Below are 22,194 nucleotides of genomic sequence, written 5' to 3' on the forward strand. Positions count from 1 at the left end.
TAAACAATTTGAATAGCTTTGTTAATATTGACTGTAGAGTAAATCTACTTTGGGATTTTAAAAGCTAGTATTTTTACACGAATTTTCAAAAAAAAACTTTTTGCGTAGGTTAATTACAGTCAAAGTTAGCCATTTTTATTATATAATCCACAGTTACTTCTGTGTACATACATAAAATTCTCCTGTAACAGTGCTAGTTACCATACTCCTCCGAAACGGCTTGACCGATTTTTATGAAATTTTACACATATATCCTGTAGGACTAAGAATAGGTTTTAACCTATTTTTCATACCCATAAAAGTTGTAAGGGGCGTTGCCCCCTGAGATTTTTTTTTATTTTTTTGGACAAAATTGTCTATCTTAATTTTTTATTATGTAGCATTAAAAAATACATACAACCCTTAATTCTCACTCTTCTATCCCCAACCACTATTTTTTAATAGTCATCTATATATTTACATCTATAAAATTCTCCTGTCGCAGTGTTAGTTGCCATACTGCTCCGAGACTGCTTGACTGATTTTTATAAAATTATATATGTATATATTCGGTAGGTCTTAGAATCGGTCGTAATCGATTTTTCATATCCCTGAGTAATAAGGGGTAATGTTTGGTAGGGGTATGTACAGTAAAACCTCCGTTATCCGAAACCTTTTTAACCGAAACATCGTTTAACCGAAACGGCTGACAGTTTCAATAATGTTGTCAAAAAGTAAATTTTTATCGCAAAATGGAAACAATTCGATGTTAATTTGTAAACATCGTAAACATTACTTTAATACACAACTAAATAATGCAACTTAATAATATACAACAATGCGTTTGCCAACTTTGACCATTCTATGTCATTTGATACAAGAAAAATACAAAAAACAATGTAATTTTTAACCGAAATTCTGGTTATCCGGAACTGCCTCTCCCCCAATTATTTCGGTTAACGGAGGTTTTACTGTATACATAAAGTTTTCTAAAGGACTACGAGTACATGCAAATTTAAAAAATTATGATCAAAATCCATCAACAACCTCCGGAGATATTAATCGCAGCATATATTTGAAGAATCAATTTCATTTTTTGAGTGCACGGATTTTAATATTTCCCCTCCACCGACCACGAATCGATTTCGTTAGGACGTCATTTTTAAAGCTTGATTAACCACTCTGTTGACGATCAAAGTTTACTCAAACTTTTACACATAAACTATATACCTTTAACTTCAAAATGGCGCTAGTTAGGTTGCTTATTGTTATGAACAAAGTAGTTGTGAATTAAATAAAAAAAGTGGATAACTTTGACTGTAATTAACCTAGGCAAAAAGTTTTTTTTGAAAATTCGTGTAAAAATACCAATTTTTCATATCTCAAAGCAGTTTTAGTCTACAGTCAATATTAACAAAGTTATTCAAATTGTTTATAAGCCAAAAATGAGTCTTCTTTAATAAAATGTTTTCGGTATGATTAAAATGACTGTTTAATGATTTTTTTTAAATACGTTGAAAACGTAAACGAGCCTAAAAATGGCTCTATCAAACATCTTACTAAGTTGCTAAAAATAAATCTTTCAGATATTTGTATCATACCTTCATATCATAATATCAACTCATATTATACAAATTTAGATGAGTTGCTAAGAATAAATCTTCCAGAAAAACTTTTAAAACTATAGCCCTACTCGATACGCCCCTGAGCATCTCCAGCGAGTCGGCGTCAAGTTAAGTGTAAATAAGTCCGTAACAAAATAATTAGAGAACCGCCAACGACAATAATATTGTCAATTAAAGCTAATTAAGATAATAACGATAAAATTTTTCACGGAATGAACACTGTACGACACGCCTAAATACTTGGCACACCATAACTTCTTTTACAAGCGATGAATTATGGAGTTAAGAATACAGATTACACAGGCCAACAAAAAAAAATTTTGAGTCTGTTATTTAATAAATATTTTGTTTGTATACATCGAAAATTAAGCAAAAACTCCATAAATAATAAATAAAGTTTGCTTTTGTACCTTTAGATAATGAAAAATAAATATACGGTACTTTGACATTTTTTTTAAGAACCGTTGCATTTAAGATGCTAGATAGGGGCGAGGGAGACTGGGGGTGAAGCGAGAAGTGGCAGATTGACATGGTAGTGTGCGCTTGAACATCGAACTGGAATAACGTATTTTATGTGTAGTGAGGCCTAAAAAATGTCTTCTAAAAAGTGTAAAAATGACGTGGACCCTTTTTCCTATAAAGTGGGAGTCAAAAAATTTTATTTGGCAGCTCTACACGAAGCATAAAACAGTTCTTCTTCGCAATTGAAATAGATTTCCATCTCTTCTTCTGGCTCATTTTGTAATGCTCAAAGAAAATTACGAGGGCGTTAAAATGGTGCTTCAAGTTTTAAAATATGAAGAGTACGTCTGGCCAGTGATAGGGGATTTCAAAATTGTTGGTTTTTTGGTGCAAATGCAAGGCGGATAAATTAAATATCCATGTTACCTTTGCTTTTGGGATAGTGGAGCCATACTTCACTACCAGCAGCACTCATGGTCTCATCGGAGCGAGTTTTAAATGTGGAGCCCCATCATGTTTAATGCCTCCATCGCACATAAAATTAAGTCTCATGAAGCAGTTCGTAAAGGCTCTTCTTCAAGATTCTTAGGGCTTTCAATTTTTAAAATAATTTTTCCAAAACTTCAGTGGCTGACAATTACAAAGAGACAATTTTCTAATATGGTTGACAGCTACAAAGATATGTGTTGCAGGATGTCTCTTAGTGGTGGTCTCAAATACGGGGTGAATTGAAGTGACCACTGAGTTAGCCGATTGTCTTCAATAGACGCCGTAGGCTGCGTATAGCGGGTATTGGAGACCACAGCCTTAAAGTACACATGGTACATGCAGGGCCGCCGAGAGGGCGGTACAGTCGGTACATTTTACCGGGGCCTGGCGATGTAAGGGGTCCGGCGCGGCGTCGACCAGACCAAAGACATAATTTTTCCCGTTTTTTTGCTCTTCACTTTATGTCCATAATGAGTTTAATCAGATAATACTCGGTTATATTTAATATTATTACCTTTAATCGCTTTTGTTTAAAATTTTAACAGCAATCAATCACAGGAGTCAAATACTACAGTGCAGTCAGATAAAACTATGGTATGGATATGGAGATTAAAAATATATCAGGGCCTCTAGAATATTTACAAAAAAATCAGAAGAATCTATGTTGAAGAATCTAAATTAGTTACCAGCAATTATGGAATAAATCCAGAATTTACATCAAATAAAGAAAAACGGCGCAAAAAGCCTGTGAGATTTTTTGATGATTTGTCTGGGCCTAGTAGTGATGCGACTGAAAATTTTGAGCCCGACACAATATTTCGCTGAGAAATATTTTTTAATATTGTCATATAATAACCAATTTAACCAGATTTAATGCGGAAAATAAAATTCATTCGCTATTTAATATTTTATGGATATTCCGAGATAAATATGACGACAATATTAAGAAAAAAGTTTATACATATACAGGGTGATTGATTAGTAGGGTAAAGCTCAATAGCTCCGCTATAGTAATAGATAGCAATAAAAGTTAATAACAAAAATTTTAGCCACCTTTGAGCTTCACATTACAAAATTAGTTAGAATGTTACAGGGTATTCGATATCACAGTGGCAGAGCTAACTTATGTTTTTTTTAATGGAACACCCTATATTTTATTTTATATTCGAAATCCTGTTAACTTCTCCATCACAAAATATAAAGGTTTGTAATGTTATACAGGGTATTTACAAAGTTATAACCAATTTTGTATGAAAATCGTAACAAGTTCAACTCCCTGTGTAAATAAAAATAAGCACAACAGCAATGGTGTATTAATGCCATATTTTTTTAATTATTGTCAAAACTTTTAAGAATTATTGATATTGCTAATTTTCTTTATATCAAATACAGGGTGAGTCAAAACGCAAGTACATTATTTTCTCAGTAATGTTAAATGGAACACCCTGTATTTTATATCATTATTGAAAAGTAACATTAACGTACTTATTTTTATATAACATTCCCTATGCCCAAATTTATTAGTTTTCGAGATATTTTCATTTTTCAGAGCAAATTATTTTAGGTGTTTAAATTTATCTACATTTTAAGTAAGCCATGACTGAATTGACGATTGAAGATTACCGATTAATTATCAATCCGGTAATCAATGTAACACTGTAGCAAATAAAGAAATAAAAATAATTTATTATTAATACATTTTACAAAAAAACACAACCACAACATGAAACATTTTTAAAACAATTAAAAACTACTTTTTTATGTAAATGCAACAAATAAACAAAGAAAATTAGTAATAAATTTTACAAAAAAATACACAAGCACAAAATACAACATTTTGTGAAAACAATTAAGCACTACTTTTGTATGTAAATGTAACAATGTAACTACTAAAGAACGAAACATAATTTATCAGTAATACATTTTGCAAAAAAACATGTCTGAAAAAATTAGAAGCTACTTGTAATAAAATATTTTTAATATTTAATTACATAAGGTGTTCAAAATTACCTCCTAACACATTTATGCACGTCAAAAAACGATCATTAAATGAGCTACTTACTCTACGAAGCATTTGTAAATTACCACATCGAAATACACTTTGTATTCTATTTTTCATCTCATCCCTTGTTGTTGGAGGTATTTTATAAACTTCGTTATTAACGTAACCCCAAAAAAAAACAGTCCAGTTTATTAAATTCTAGTGATTTGGGTGGCCACGCTACTGGTCCATTGAAAAATGAAAATATCTCGAAAACTAATAAATTTAGACATAGGGAATGTTATCTAAAAATTAAAGTACGGTAATGGTACTTTTAGTAGTGATATAAAATACAGGGTGTTCCATTTAAAATTACTAAGAAAATAATGTACTTGCGTTTTGACTCACCCTGTATTTGATATAAAGAAAATTAGCAATATCGATTATTCTTAAAAATTTTGACAATACGTTAAAAAATATGGCATTAACAAATCATTGCTGTTTTGCTTATTTTTATTTATACAGGGAGTTGAACTGGTTACGATTTTCATATAAAATTGGTTATAACTTTGTAAATACCCTGTATAACATAACAAACCTTTATATTTTTGTGACGGAGAAGTTAACTGGATTTCGAATTTAAATTAAAATATAGGGTGTTCCAATTAAAAAAACATAAGTTTGGTCTGCCACTGTGTTATCGAACACCCTGTAACATTCTAACTAATTTTGTAATGTGAAGCTAAAAGGTGGCTATAATTTTTGTTATTAACTTTTATTGCTATCTATTACTATAGCGGAGCTATTGAGCTTTACCCTACTAATCAATCACCCTGTATAGTTGAATAAAAACATTTATTGAACAATAAAAAACATTGAAACTAACCACTTAACAACTCACCTTTTAATGTGTTTCTGTTGCTCCCTAGATGGTAAATCCTTGGTCGACGCTTCGACTTCTGATATTTCTGAGACTACAGAATGAGTCATCGACTGATGTGACGTAATGCTGAAGACATCGCTATGTTTTTCCTTGTCGCTGGAGCTTCTCTTCGTTACCGAGGTTTCGGATCTTATAAACTCTGTGTGACTCTGAAGAACCTGTAAAATAGTTACGAATAAAAATCAAAGTAAAATGTCGAATTAAAGAATTGTCAATTGAAAATTAGATGAAAAGACAGTTAATATTTCATTCCGTTTCAACCACCATCCTCTTATGTGCGTTTCACCCTTTTGGGATCTTCAGAGAGGTCTGTGGTCTGCTCTGAATCGTAACGAAAATTAATACTGAAATAATAATTGTCAATTGCTTTAGCCCTGTAGTAAGTACAAATGGAGTCGCAATAATTGTACCCTCTAAACTTAACGACTGCGTAATTGGATATAATACTATTGATGACAGGATAATATCCCTTAAAATGAGAATATCCACCAATACCCTACACCTTGTCCAGGTATACGCTCCTACAACAGCTGCACAAGAAGAAGACATCAACAGGTTCTATGGTCGTCTAGAAGAAACTGTTCGCGCTATTCCGAATCGTGAACTAGTCATAATTTTAGGAGATTTTAACGCCAAAGTGGGGTCATCTAATGAAAATATTGAAGGAGTACTGGGCAAAAATAGACTAGGACAGAGAAATGAGAATGGCGACCGTCTAGTGGAGTTCTGTGTAGAACAACATCTTACAATTACAAACACGTTATATCAACATCATCCACGGAGATTATACACATGGCGCAGCCCAGATGGACGAACAAGAAATCAAATAGACTACATCCTAATAAGATCAATATGGAAGTCGTCGTCCATCAACTGTAAAACATATCCTGGCGCAGACTGTGGAAGCGATCATCGACTCCTGGTATTAAACGTTCGACTTCGTTTTAAAGTCCCCAAAAGAAGACCCCAGAGAAAAGTCATGTCTCCAAAATGACTTCCAACAAAACCTAGAAGATGCTCTTTCTTTAGACCAAGTAGATAGTGACCCTGAGAGCACTTGGATCTATCTCAAAGATAAGGTAATCGAGGCTGCAAAAGACTGTGAGGCAGCGGTTTCCACTGGCCGTAAGCCATGGATATCCGATAATACGTGGACTGTGATTCAACGCAGAAAAGAACATAAAACTAGATACGGAACAAACGATGAATACAGAGCGTTATCGAGAGAAATCGGAAAACAGTGCCGCAAAGATAAAGCTGATTACATCTCTGAAATATGCAGAGAGATAGAGGAACATGGCTGTCGAAATGAACCGAGGGACTTATTCCAGAAGATCAAACTCCTTACCAGAGAATTTAAACCTCAAACGTGATCTGTAATAGATAAGGAAGGCAATTTAAAGACCGATACTAATGAAATATTGGAAACATTGGTGCAACTACTGTGGCGAGTTATACAGGGTGTCCAGAAACTCTACCGACAAACGAAGACAGGAGATTCCTCAGATAATTTTATGACAATTTAACCCAATTCACCTAGTCCGAAAATGCTTGCTAAGGGAGCTAGAGCTCTTTGAAGATGGCGCCATGTAATTAGTTTTTCTTAAATACCTCCAGAACGCTTCTATTTAGAAAAACGAAAATTGGTATACATATTTACTTTCCTGAAATGAATCGATTCCATCCATTGCGAATTTCTAGTACCGGTCATAGGCGTACGTTTTGGGTAGGGCAACGGTTATTTTATCGCATAACTTTTTTGTCTTCAACTTTTAAGCATTTTTGATACTGGATTATTAAATTGTGAGGTATTCTAGTACTAAAAGGTACTCTTACTTTAAGTCGATAGGATACACCGTTTTCTAGAAAAATCGATTTGAAAGTTTTTAGTTTTGGGAATTTGAAAAAAAAAGTTAAAAAAAATTAAAAAAACCGATGTATTTTACCAACTTAAAGCAAGAGTAACTTTTAGTACTCGAATATCTCATAATTGAATAATATAGTGTCAAAAATACTTAAAAATTAAAGACAACAAAGGTATGCTATAAAATAACTGTTGACCTACCCAAAACGGACGCCTATGACCGGTACTAGAAATTCGAAATTGATGATATCGATTCATTTCTGGAAAGTAAATATGTATACCAATTTTCGTTTTTCTAAATTGAAGCGTTCTGGAGGTATTTAAGAAAAACTAATTACATGACGCCATCTTCAAAGAGCTCTAGCTCCCTTAGGAAGCCTTTTCGGACTAGGTGAATTGGGTTAAATTATCTTAAAATTATCTGAGGAATCTCCTGTCTTCGTTTGGCGGTAGAGTTTCTGGACACCCTGTATAAAAATAACGAGGTATCAGCAGAAAATCAGTGGCCTTCTGACTACCCTAGAGAACCTACTGTCTTACTCGCTGAAGTCAAAGATGCAATTAAATCACTAAAGGAAAATAAATCCCCAGGCATTGATTCAATACCATGTGAAATACTACTGTTACTAGGTGACAAAGGATTACATATCATCCATTCTATCTGTGTCGCTGTTTGGAATTCAGGAAAATGGCCATCTGATTGGTGTACCTCAATTTATATCCCACTACACAAAAAAAGAACTACTACCAGATGTGAAAACTACCGCACACTGTCACTAATAACGCATGCTAGTAAAATCTCGTTGCATATCATCAAAAACAGATTAAAAACCTATCTACATTACCAAATACCTCAGGAACAAGCGGGGTTTGTAAAGGGTAAAGGTACAAGGGAACAAATCCTGAACCTGAGACAACTCATTGAAAAGTCTAGAGAATTTCAAGTACCTATGATTATATGCTTCGTTGACTACCAAAAGGCATTTGATTGTGTAAGCTGGATAAATATGTGGTCAATTTTAATAGAAATGGGCGCACCAATGCACCTGGTGACACTTATTAAAAATCTGTACCAGTCTAATATAGCGACAGTACGACTAGATCAGAAGTTCTCAAACCAATTCAAGACCAAGAGAGGTGTTAGACAAGAATGCGTGTTGTCACCTGACTTATTTAACATTTATGGTGAACATGTCATGAGGATGGTTTTAGAAGGATGGGCCGGTGGAGTAACAGTAGCTGGTAGGGAAATCTCCAATTTAAGATTTGCTGATGACACTACACTTATAGCAGCAAATGAGCAAGAAATGTTTGATCTTCTGCGAAGAGTTGAGTACGAAAGCAATAAAGTTGGTCTGAAAATCAATAAAGCTAAGACAAAAATAATGGTGGTCGACAGATTTGACACTATTCAACTGACTAACATATTACAGGAATACCAGATAGTATACACCTTCGTCTATCTCAGGTCTATAACTAATGATGGTAACTGTGAAGCAGAAGTTCGGAGACGTATTGGTATGGCAAAAAATGCGATGAGTCGCCTAACAAAAGTTTGGAAAGACAGATCTATCTCTCAAAATATCAAGATGAGACTGATGAATGCCCTTGTATTCTCAATATTTCTATACGGAGCAGAGACTTGGACTCTTCGCGCATGCGAGCGCCAAAAAATTTATGCCTTTGAGATGTGGTGCTGGAGAAGAATGCTGCGCATACCTTGGACAGCTCATAGGACAAACGTTTCCATTCTAAACCAACTCAATATTAAAAAAAGGCTGTCCACAATATGTCTGCAACGAATTCTGCAATTCTTTGGTCACGTGGTTCGCAGAGGTGACGACAGTTTGGAGAGATTAATTGTTTCTGGAAACGTTCCGGGGAGGAGATCAAGAGGACGATCACAAACTAGATGGTCTGACCAAATAAAGCATTCAGCTGGAAACTCATTCTGCGAAGCTTTTAGAGCAGCTGAAGATAGAGACCAATGGAGAAACATTGTTAATAATATTGGAAGAAATCACGATCCTCAGTAATGGGGAAACGACAGGAGAGAGAGTTAGCCATGTAATTAATTACCTTTAGAGGTCCTGATGATCTTCTTTCCCTCGTACTATTCACTTTCATCTTGGACAGCATGTTGTCTGTAGAAAGTTGTTGTCGTATCAGATTTCTCTGTTCTTTAAGAACGATTTTTCTTTCTATCGATGCAGCCCTTTGCATTTGCTTAAGCCTGAAATAAATGATTATTTCATAACAGTGTTACAATATTTAACAGTAGCTAGATATACAGGGTGTCCCGAAAAGATTGGTCATAAATTATACCACACATTCTGGGGTCAAAAATAGTTCGATTGAACCTAACTTACCTTAGTACAAATGTGCTCATAAAAAAAGTTACAGCCCTTTGAAGTTACAAAATGAAAATATATTTTTTTCAATATATCGAAAACTATTAGAGATTTTTTATTGAAAATGGACACGTATCATTCGTATGGCAGGAACATCTTAAAACAAAATTATAGTGAAGTTTGTCCACCCCATAAAAATTTTATGGGGATTTTGTTCCCTTAAACCTCCCCAAACTTTTGTGTACGTTCCAATTAATTCATTATTGTGGTACCATTAGTTAAACACGACGTTTTTAAAACTTTTTTGCCTCTCAGTATTTTTTCGATAAGCCAGTTTTTATCGAGATGCGGCTTCTTTTTTAATATATTTACATAAAAATTGTATGGGGGTTTTGTTCCTTTAAACCCCCCAAATGTTTGTGTACGTTCCAATTAAACTATTATTGTGGTACCATTAGTTAAACACAGTGCTTTTAAAACTTTTTTGCCTCTTAGTCTTTTTTTGACAAGTCACCTTTTATCGAGATGTGGCTTCTTTTTCAGAATATACCTAAAAATGTAAATTACAAATAAATTTTCAGATTATTAACAGGACTCTATAATCGTACTTAACCATATACAAATATGTGGTGGATTCGACAAATATTCAAAATATGTCGATAAACACTGGCTTATCGAAAAGTACTGAGAGGCAAAAAAGTTTTAAAAATATTGTGTTTAACTAATGGTGCCAAAATAATAATTTAATTGTAACGTACACAAAAGTTTGGGGGGGTTTAAAGGAACAAAACCCCCATAAAATTTTTATGGGGTGCACAAATTTCACTTTATTTTTTTTTAAGATGTTGATGCCATAAAAATGCCACATGTTCATTTTCAATAAAAAACCTCTAAGAGTTTTCGATATATGAAAAAAAATCCATTTTCATTTTGTAACTTCAAAGGGCTGTAACTTTTTTTGTGTGCACTATTGTATATAGGTAAGTGAGGTTCAATCAACCTATTTTTAACCCCAGAATCTGTGGTATAATTTATGACCAATCTTTTCGGGACACCCTGTATAAGTCATTTTAAAAATAGTAAGATCGATTTTAAAAGATTTTTACAATGGATCTAACGTGAATCATACCTAGAAACATAAGACTGATTTTTAACCTTTGTCGTATAACTTTACACCGGTAACAGACGTTGTGCACTTTTGGGATAAGGAAAAATTATTAAATTAGCGACCGTCATCGCTTCGACGAAATAAATTTTTTAAATGAAAACTTTTATAGGGACGTTGTGCACTTTTTGTATGGAGGAAAAGTATTGAATTAGGGCCGTAATCGCTTCGACGAAATAAATATTTGAAGTGAAACTTATTTAGGGACGTTGTGCACTTTTTCGATGTAAAAAAGTATTAAATTAGCGACCATCATCGCTTCGACGAAATAAATATTTGAAGTGAAAACTTCTTGAGGGACGTTGTGCACTTTTTGGATGAGAAAAAGTAGTAAATTAGCGACCGTTATCGCTTCGACGAAATAAATTTTTGAATTGAAAATTTCTTTAAGGACGTTGTGCACTTCTTGGATGGGGAAAAAGTATTGAATTTCCGACCGTCATCACTTCGCTGAAATAAATTTTGTACATATATAAATTATGTGTATGTATACATAAATAGCATAGGGCATACGCATCGCGTATATCGTATATGATATAGGTATAGCACTTCTTTTAGGATGGGGTAAAAGCATTGAGCTCGTAATTTATATACTATAAGAAGTTTTCACTTCTGTCGGCACTCCCACTAGTGCCTTTAATTTTTTTATAGTATACGCTGTGAGCTCGTAGGTAGAGGGGATAATTAAAAATTCGCGAGCGCCAGTAGTGACAAGTTTATAAACCTTTACTGGAAATTTGCTTTTTGACGTTCTGCATTAAGAGTTGCATATTGTAGCTTTTAAATGTCTCACGAAAGTTGTTGTATTAAATAGTGTCGAAATACTGGTTACACTAGTAACTGTGTATTCTACAACTTTCCTGTCGCTAAGGATAAGGTGATTCAACGAAAAAAATGGATTGATGCAATTAGAAAAAAAGTAAGTAAACACAATTTTGATTTTAAAACGGTAGAAAAATTTGAGCTAAAGGATCAGTTAGCACACTCTCGAATTTTGACGGTTTCAATTTTACAATCCAATCCTGAAACAAAATTTGAATGCGTGAAGATAACGACCAATCACAGCAAACGTAGGATGCCGTTGTCATTCATAAGTTAATATTTAAGAAGTATTATACTATAATTATATTAAATTATTATATTTTTTTGCAGAATAATTTTTTTCTAATATTAGTTGTCAACATAAACGTCAAAACGATAAGCAAAATCTTAAAAATAATCATAATGAATAATAAATTCTGTACTTACTGCTATTAATTATCGATTACAATCCAATTACTTCTTTACGTTGTAAATATTACACGATAAGAATTAACTAATAAGTTTGAAACAACTATTATTTGCTTTTCTACTGTCCTCTTTAAAATTCCGACCGAAATAGGAACACTAGTCAACCGTTAGATGGCGATAGCAGCCATACCAGCGAAACTCACAGAGTATAGGCAACACTTTTTTCTTTTCAGAAAATTTCCTGTAAAAGTTAAACTAGTAATCCTGTAGGTAGGCGGCGATACCAGCGAAGCTCGGAGCGGATAGTATAAAATGTATAGAAACTGAATATTAACATAAACAGTTGACAAATAATAGATCATCTGTATTAAATACAGCTGATCTAATTTTGACGTTTATAGTTGTCATATAAAACATATAGTTGTATTATAGTTGTAAACAGTTGACAAATAATAGATCAGCTGTATTAAATACAGCTGATCTAATTTTGACGTTTATAGTTGTCATGTTGTTAAAGTGTTAAAAGTTTTAAAGTATTGTAATCTTCTTGGTGTTTGAATAAAGTTATTTTAAAGCATAGTAATAATACGATTAACTAATGTATTTTTTGTATGGAAAAACAATTATTTTGAATAGTTTCTTGACAGTAACATGACAGGGATGAAAGACACATCTGAGAACGGACCGGATTAGCTCATAAGCATAGAAATTAGGTACCTACCCATGCAGGGCCGCTGCTACCATGTGTGCAAAGTGTCCAGCACACGGGCGGCCGATTATAGGGGCGGCCAAAAGCAGGCCACTGATGATAATACTTTTTTTAAAACGGAAATAATTTCAAAAAATTAAATAGTAATGATTCAGATATTTCTATAAACTCTAATATTCCAACCAATCTAAACAAAAATGCCAAAAAATGTTATTTATTATATGAACTGTCCTTTTGCAGCTGTGGTCATAAAGTAGTTCCGGGAATGCATTTTAGTTGAAAGTGGCTGGCGGATTTCGGACTTAAAGATATTTTTATCGACGTGGCCCATATGCGATTTTTTCAAATTCTGAAAATTTATGATTTGTTAAGAGAGTACGATACGACAATAGGATACTTTCCAAGAATTTAGATAAGTGCTTGTTAAGTTGCTCTCGTTGAGTAATAAAAAAGTCTTTTTTATTACCAGATGGTTTAAAAAATCATTTTTATTACTCGACGGTTGCTGTTATGATATTGTTCCTTTATGCTTATGTATTGTTATGGATAGGGTTATACAGTAGAACCCCGCAAATCCGAACCCCGCTAATCCGAACGTTCGGCAAATCCGAACCCACGGAAAGTTAAAAAAATTTAAAAATTCAAGACAAAAACTTAAAAACATGTTTATTATACATAGTAAAACCATAAAATTTAACAGTGTAGGATTAATAAGGCGTATTCTTTAAGAAGTCGGTAACTTTCGTCTGACGCATGGAGGTGTAGCGAGTTAACCATGGACCTATAAATAAAGATCTTTATTTATACGTCCACGAATTAACGCAGCGATGTTAAACCATTTACGCATAAACATTACATCGACCGGTAACGCAGCAGAGTTCTGCTCCACGTAACATAGAGCCACATCCAGAGCTTTAGTTGCAACTGCGTGTGACACTCGATCTGGCAGAAAAACTTCTTTCTCGCTTTCTTCTTCTTCATTAGGGCTATCTTAAGGTTGAACCAAGTCTACAATATCTTCATCCGTAAATTATTGGTGCCCACTGTCGTCAGCTTCAATACATTTTGTAATTGCACTTTCTTCTTTGTTTTCACATCTTGGAAGTTGTGTTACGACTTCTAGATCATCTTGTAATGGAGCTTCTTCAAATTGTAAATCTGTAAAACTTTTACGGTGATTTTTTCAGGTTGTCAGTAGTGGACGGCTTTCCTCGCCTTCTAATACAGTCCTTACCAACTTTTTTCTATGATACAGTTTTATAAACTGCAGAATACCCTGGTCCATGGGTTGCAATAAGGTGGTCATATTTGGTGATAGGAAAACAGCTTTTCCACTTCTTTATTGAATATCGAAACGGATGAACAAATTGTTTTTCAAATCATTCCTTAAAAAGTGCACTATTCATCCATGCTTTCGAGGCTAACTTTCGGATAATCCGAACTTTTAGGAATCCGAACCGGCTGTCCCCCTAATTAGTTTGCATTTGCGGGGTTCTACTGTAGTTCAGTCTAAGTTGAGATTTTGATGATTTTAGACACGCTTTTCTTTTGCACACTACTGTATTTCAAATAGGCCTGGGTCCCGCGTACCAAAAAAAAGTTGATTAATAGCAAGCTGAACATTATTTGATAATAGCTTAACGGTGTCTAGTCGTCTAGTCGAGCAAATTTTGATGTACCGGAACACTAGAATAGGGGAAGTTTTAATTGTGGAACAGTTTAGAAATTTGGAACGTCAGATTACGAAAACGTCCCATGTATTTTGTCGAACAGAGCATCCAATTGATTTGTTACCCTTTCATTAAACTCTCATGCAAAAATCAGACTGATATTACTAACCAACATGATTCCTGTCATTTGACATGTTCTTCGTGTTCCATTCATTAAAATGCCCAGTTGGTGATAAACACCAGTCTGATTTCTGCATGAGAGTTTAATGAAATGATAACAAATCAATTGGAAGTTATGTCCGACAAAATACATGGAACGTTTTCGTAGTCTGACGTTCCAAATTTTTAACCTGTTCCACAATTAAAACTTCCCCTGTACCAGTGTTCCCAAACATCAAAGTTTGTCCGACTAGGCACCGTTAAGCTATTAACAATTTTTCAGCTTGCTATTAATCAACTTTTTTGGTACGCGGGATCCAGGCCTATATATTTAAATATAGTCACGTCGAGATCAGAGCAATTATTATTCATATACGCGTTATGGTGTCCTGTATATTTCTTTAAATACTAGTACCTACGTTGAAACGACTGAAGTGTTGGAAGGGGGCGGCAAATATTAAGTTGCACACGGGCGGCCAACACTTTAGCGGCGGCCCTGTACCCATGTACTAGTACGGTGGCGCTTACTGTATAAATATTATAATAATATTTACCTCCAAAACTGGTTCTAGCTTCTATACTAGCGTAGATACAGACACTACTCATTATGAAACAAACACTGTGAAGAAACAATAGATGATATAACAATTATTTAACATATTTTTATCAAATGTTGCACTTGTTTTTCCACCTGTTTCAAAACTTGACGAAAACATCTTATAACTGCCAAGTGCACTATTTCTGTTTATCTAGACGTTGATGTTCCATTGACTCGTTTTAGAGATAAGATTAATAATCTTTTCTAAACTATTATTCGGGATTTTATTGTACTTGATACAAGGTAAATACAAAGTATATTTATAGTAACCGTCTGTATTGTTTCTTGAATTGTTTTGTGACGAAAAATTATTGATAAGACTGTAAATGCTACCCATCAAAGATTAAATCGTGCATTAGATAGCGAATATTGCTTTATAATCACCAATTCGTTAAGAAGTTATGACGAGGTGATTAGGCGACTAAAATATAATTATCAATAACAATAACAGTTAGTACAGCAAAGAAAAGTAAAAATTTCTATATTTAACAGTATATTTAAGGGTACATTTACTTTCTAAACTGGAAACTCACTTTAAAAGCTTGCAAAAGCCTTAATAATTATTTTAAAGGAAGTAAAAAATTATTCTCAAAATGCTTAGAAGGCTATGAATGGTTTTAACAGAATATAAAGATATCAAATTGGTTTTAAAATCTCATAAAAATATAAGTCATTTTAAAAGACATAAGACTGATTTTAAAGGCTCCTAAAGACCTAATACTCATTTTAACAGGCGTATGACTGATTTTAAAAGATGTAAAAATGATTATAAAAGTACTTATAAACATATAAATGGTAAAACTATTTTACTAAATTACTAAGCCATAGGACTGATTTTAAAGACTCCTACAGACATATAGTTATTTGAAAGGACGTAAGACTGATTTTAAAAAATGTAAAAATGATTTCAAAATGGTCTAGAAATGTATAGACGATTTTAGCAGTATCTAGAGGCAAGACTGATTTTTAAAAGCTCCAAAAGGCGTCACAGTAATTTTATAAAAGACATAAGACTGATTGTAAAGGCTCCTAAAGTAATAAAAATACTCATTTTAAAATAAATAAGACGAATACAACAAGGAAAGAGTAATTGGATGCAGAAAGAGAAAGAGGAGGAGAAGGATGAGGAGAAGGAGAAAGAGAAAGGGAAATGGAAAGGGAAAGGGGAATGGAAAGGGAAAGGAAAGGGGAAGGAAAAGGGAAAGGGAAAGATAAGTAAAATGTATCCAATGATTTTCCAACTTACCTCTGCATTTCATGTTTTTCCTTCTGATGATTGACCAAAATGCCTCTCTGCTTCTTCTTGATCACCGACGCCTCGTGCAACTTGCCCGTTTCTTTGAAGTGCTTCCTCTGTATTTCCAACCAGGCCAGCTCTCCTTTGGTTCTGTCCAACAACGCCTGTTCGCGGATTTTCAAAATGGTTTTCAGGTTTTCTAGGCGGACGTCTTCGTCTTTGATAAGTTGTTCGAACTGGAAGAAGTGTATCTGTTAGTAGTCTCCTATTATTCTTTGTACATTTGAAAGCGTGACATCTGACAACAGCGCACGATGTTTTACAACCAGGTATACATCAAAGAGACGCATCAAGAAAATCACAAGAAAATGCGGCGACTACCGCACCATTAGCTTGATGTCCCATGTGCTAAAGTTGCTACTGAAAGTCATTCATAACCGAGTATATCATAAACTGGACATAGACCTTAATGATAGGCAATTTGGGTTTTGCAAAGGCTTAGGAACTGGTAAGCATTTATTTGTGATGCTAATTAGGGGGTGATTTTCGCGATTTTTTTATCAAAAATTAAAAGGGACCAACAATATTTTGAGCGTAACTCACTTACTTTTAATGTTACAAGTTTTTTTAAAAAACAAAAATAATCCTTTTTTTAAACACTTTAAAAAAGTTGAAATGAATTTCCCCGAAAAGTGCTCCGTTTTTGGGATATTTCACATTGAAATATTCGATTTGGAATTTTATGAAGAAGAACCTACTTTTCATTAGCTACAACTCTGCTTCTACTGGGTCTACAGACCTCAAGCATACACCATTTTTTTTTCAGTTTTTTATAAGCTTTTTTGCTAAGAATATTTTTTTCGCTGAAATACTTACTTTTTGAGTTATCTCCGAAAAACCGTCCAAAAACATGTTTTATTTTGTTAAACATGAACATATTCACTCGCAAATAACTCAAAAATATTGACTTAGTGAAAAAACTCCAAAGAGGAAAATTTTTTTAGAATTAGTCATTTTATCCAATTCCGGTGTTATTTTGAATGTATTTTTTTCATCTTCGAGAGGGGGGTATTCCCCTCCATTTTTGTAAAATGGAGGGGATGTAGAATTATAAACTTTTTCTTATATAATAATAGACAATTTCAACTACCTATTCCCAAATTTTCATCCTTCCTTTATTTTTTTTGGGGTCAGATTGTTCTTTGATCGGGCTAATAGCTCTATATATACAGGGTATTTGGTAAAGAATGGGCCATAGCTTAACCCTAGATTCCTGAGGTTAAAATAGGTCGATTTAAGTTAACTTACCTTAGTACAAAAGTTGATAATAACCGAAATATAGGGTGTCAAAGTTAAACTTTTATTTTATTTATTTTTGAATATTTCCTCACAGGCATGGGACAACAACACGAAATTTGGTAAGTGGGGCTGGTATTGTACAATCTACTAAATTATGTTAAACAAACGTTTCTGGCTACTACCAGAGGCGTACGACGGGGGAAGGTGAATGGCTGACCCTTCCCAAATTCTACGCTATTTTAGTGCAATTTGAAAGCATTTTTAGTGAAATTGCTATTTTAGTGCAATTTTTTGATTCTCCAATACTTTCTACGTAAAAAACATACTCTTCATTCGTAATGATACAGCCATTAGTTTTCGAGATATTTGAAGCTAAAAACGAAGGAGCATAATACATTAATCAAAATAAGTGTGCCCTTTCATTTTTAACTTCAAATATCTCGAAAACTAATGACTTTATCGTTACGAATAAAGAGTATATTATTTGCATATAAAGTATTGGAGAATCTAAAAATTATGCTAAAATAGCAGTCTCATCAGTGGCGTAGAATTTGGGAAGGGTCAACCATTCACTTTCCCCTGTCGTACGCCACTGGTATTAACCACAAACGATTATTTAACATAATTTAGTAGGGTGTACAGTACCTACACTTTCTGCCAAGTACCACAAGGATATGTCAAATAGTTTTATAGTACCGGGCACACATAGTTCTGAAAGTTTAAAATAAAGAATAAATTATTTAAACATAAAAAAATAATACTTTAAAATAATTTGACATATTCGTGTGATACTTGGCAGAAAGTGTAGGGCACTGTACACCCTACTAAATTATGTTAAATAATCGTTTCTGGCTACTACCAGAGGCGTACGACAGGGGAAAGTTAAAAATGAACATATTCACTTGCAAATAACTCGAAAAGTATTGACTTAGGGAAAAAACTCTATAGAACAAAAGTTGCTTAGAATTAGTCATTTTATCCAATTCCGGACTCCGGTCTTATTTTGAATGTATATTTTTCACCTTCGAGAGGGGTATTCCCCTCTATTTTTGAAAAATGGAGGGGATGTAGAATTGTAAACTATTTCTTATATAATAATAGACAATTTCAACTACCTATTCCCAAATTTTCATTCTTCCTTTTTTTGGGTCAGATTGTTCTTTGATCGGGCTATATGGCGGGAATAAGAATGCTTAGATGGATGAGTGGAGTAACAAAAAAGGATAAAATTGAGAATGAGTATATTACGGAAAGTCTAGGGGTGACACCAATAATTGATGCCAAAATGAGGGAGCGTAGGTTAAGGGGGTTTGGTCATGTTCAACGTCGAGACGTTAATCACCCAATACGAAGAATTGCTGAACTTCCGGTTCCTGGAAGGAATAGGAAAGGAAGACCAAACTGTCCACGTTCCGTTAGAAACGACTGTTCCTCCATCTTCGACATGCAATTGAAGTAGTACCGGCATTTATTTTTGAGGATTCTTACAGTTTTTGAACATGTGGATAATGTAAAAACAATATAGACACTTACCATATTCAGCGAGAGTCCAGCGAAATTAACAGTCTGCAAATTCTCGAAGTTCGAGAAATGATCCTCGCTCTTCGCAGACAGAGATTGATTGATAGAGTTCAAATTTGAAATCTCCAGCCCTGTGGAAAGGATACTAGACTTATCTTTGTCCACTATAGTATCTTTCAACAGATCTAGGTCGTCGTCGATGGTGTTTATGAAGGATCCTCTGGAGAAGTTGATGTGGGAAGTATGAGACGGTGAGCTTCTCGCCGTTTCGACTTTGGACGTCTTCTCCTTGGGCCTGGTGGAGATTGTAGATGTATTGGCGATCACGGACGTCTGGGCGGCATTGTTTTGAAGTACTTTTGAAGCTGCGACTGTATTTTTGTTTTTTAACGTTTCTAACGCCTAAAATGCAAATTCTGCATCAAAATATACTTTTAGATATTTCAAATAACAATAGTAACAGTGCTACACTGTAACACATAATATTCAGGGCCGTAACTACCATTGACCAATGGTTTGGCCCCGCTGGGGCCCTCGTTTCGTTGGCCGTACATAGATTTTAACGAGGAAAATAAAAATATGTATTTTAAAAGCCGATCCCAACGAAATATTTTCAAATGACACAATTTTAAAAAGACCTTACAGTGGCACTCTAGACCTCAACATAAAGTTGAGGGGGATAAGCAGGGGCCCCCGAGACCTTAACATAAATAATTTAAATTATTACTTAGGAAATTAGTTATTTCGGCGTAATAAAACCTAAAATGTCATTGGAAGAGAAGGCCCGGGCTAAGCTGGGGCCCCCGAGACCTTTCGTAAAGATATAAATTGTTACTGAGGAAATTATTTTGGCTAAATAAAAACTAAAATGCAACCGGAATAGGGGCCCCCGGTCCCAGCTACTTTGCCTTAACCAATCTACCCCAGACTACATCTTGGTACGTGAAAGGAACCACATTGTAGTCGAACAATGTAATAATTAACATTATAGTATATTTTTTATGAAAACAAAGAAGATGTTATATTGATGGTACTTGCAAAATTATTTAGCTTAAAATAAGGTGTTTTCAAAATTTTTTGTGTAGGTCAACTAAAATAGCAATATGTAGGTACAAGAAACTTCAGTCATGGAATACATTAAAATTAGTTTTCAAGGGGTTAAATATCAAACATTTTTCCGGACCCCATTCCGCTGGGGGGTAAACCCCAAACTCCCCGGTAGGGCCCCTGGTAGATCACGTTTGCCCCGGGGCCCCCAACATCGTAGTTACGGCACTGATAATATTAAAAGAATTAAGAAAAAGGCAAAACAAGAAGACCTACAATAATTGCAATAATTAAAGCTAAATCATAATAAGGCACAGCCACAATGACGAGGATTAGGATGCGGACTAGAGCAATTGTCTGTCCGAGTGTGGAGACGTGGAAAGAGGTGAAGAAAGACAAAAAGGAAGAAATACTATGCAATAATAGATAGAGGAAGATAATAAATTGAAACAGGGATATATAAACAAGAGAAAGAGGATGAGAACAGGCAGAGGAAGATGAGGGCATAGAAAGAGAATACTATGGGGACAGAGAAAGGAGCGATAGATTAAACGGAAGGAAACCAAAACAAGAGTATGAAGACAAATATGAAGAACAAGGTAGATATAGATGAGAATAAGAAGAAGTGGTAGAAGAATGAGGACGTGGACTAAAATTCGGTTGAAGACGAATACTAGTCCAAGTATAGGACCACGGAAGACAAGAGGAGGGGCACAAAAGGAAGAAAAGCAACAAAAAATAGAAAAAAGAAGAGGAACAGGTTTATATTAATGTCTTACACACCAACAATCTTAACTACTTAAGTGTTTTGATCTCTTCTCCAATTTTAACAAATTAAGGTTCAGTTTATATTATTATGTTTTTTGTTAATAGAATTGTTTTTGATTTAATATTTTCATGGCCAACCTAATAAAATTTCACGTAATTGTTGTTATACTTAATGTTTGGCTCAAAGAATCATGAATACAGTTGAGTCCGCGAGTCTTTACCCGTGCGTCATCATTTAAAGCATACGAAATAAGTCGGAAATTTACTGACGCAACGGCAAATGGATATTATTCCGATCACGGGTTATTATAAAATTTGACGTTATCAAATAAATAGAATGTCAAATTTAAGTTTTGCTTTAAAATTTTGGTGCATCATTACAGCTACATTTGAAGTAGCTTAATAAATTATTTTATTATGATTGATTAATAAATAAATAAACAATTTATAAAAAAATTCAATAACATATTTTCTTTTTGTTATTTTATTCACTTTGGCGGAACCTTAAACACAAGCATTCAACTGTGTCAACAATGAGGTTAGCTTTGTACGTCGTCAAAATTTATCTTAAAATAACATAAACTTATCACAAAATTTCTAACTCCAATATAAAATTAGTTGTGAAAACAACTGTTTGTATACTATAAAAAACTTCAAAATGCAAAAACTCGACAAAATAACAGCAAAAAATTCAACAAACTGACAGCCACAAAAGTAAACAAACCAAAACGTCAGAAATTGTACTTAAAATATGTGAAGACATCCCCAATCGTCTTTCTTTGTACCTATCTCTTTTCAATAGGGCTTTTCATTCACAGTCATTTGTTTCGAGCTTCTGTCATGTGTCACATAATATTAATATATCTACGTCATACGTTATTGATATAACCAATGATACAAACCAAAGACGTATAACGTAGATATATTAATATTATGTGACACATGACAGAAGCTCGAAACAAATGAGAATCGATGAAAAGCCCTATACACTGAGTCTTAATCGTTCATAAAAATAACATGTTTTTACTTAAATAACAGGCGGCAGCTGGTTTGTCATTAATTTCATGCGTGCAAGAGAATGATGCTAAATAAAAAGT

General features: G+C 34.0%; 1 protein-coding gene across 1 annotated transcript in view; it reads right to left on the reverse strand.

Annotated features, from left to right (window-relative positions):
• Positions 1–22,194, reverse strand: part of LOC114327371 (centrosome-associated protein 350-like) — a 53,824-nt gene that overhangs the window by 15,475 nt on the left and 16,155 nt on the right. Inside the window, exons 5-8 of the mRNA XM_050657213.1 lie at positions 19,295–19,684; positions 16,472–16,698; positions 9,423–9,576; positions 5,438–5,637 (exon numbers count right to left, since the gene is read on the reverse strand). Coding sequence (XP_050513170.1) covers positions 5,438–5,637; positions 9,423–9,576; positions 16,472–16,698; positions 19,295–19,684 — 971 coding nt within the window. The remainder of the gene's footprint in view (positions 1–5,437; positions 5,638–9,422; positions 9,577–16,471; positions 16,699–19,294; positions 19,685–22,194) is intronic.

The sequence above is a fragment of the Diabrotica virgifera genome, chromosome 7 (assembly GCF_917563875.1).
Source record: "Diabrotica virgifera virgifera chromosome 7, PGI_DIABVI_V3a".
NCBI classification, from domain to species: Eukaryota; Metazoa; Arthropoda; class Insecta; order Coleoptera; family Chrysomelidae; genus Diabrotica; species Diabrotica virgifera.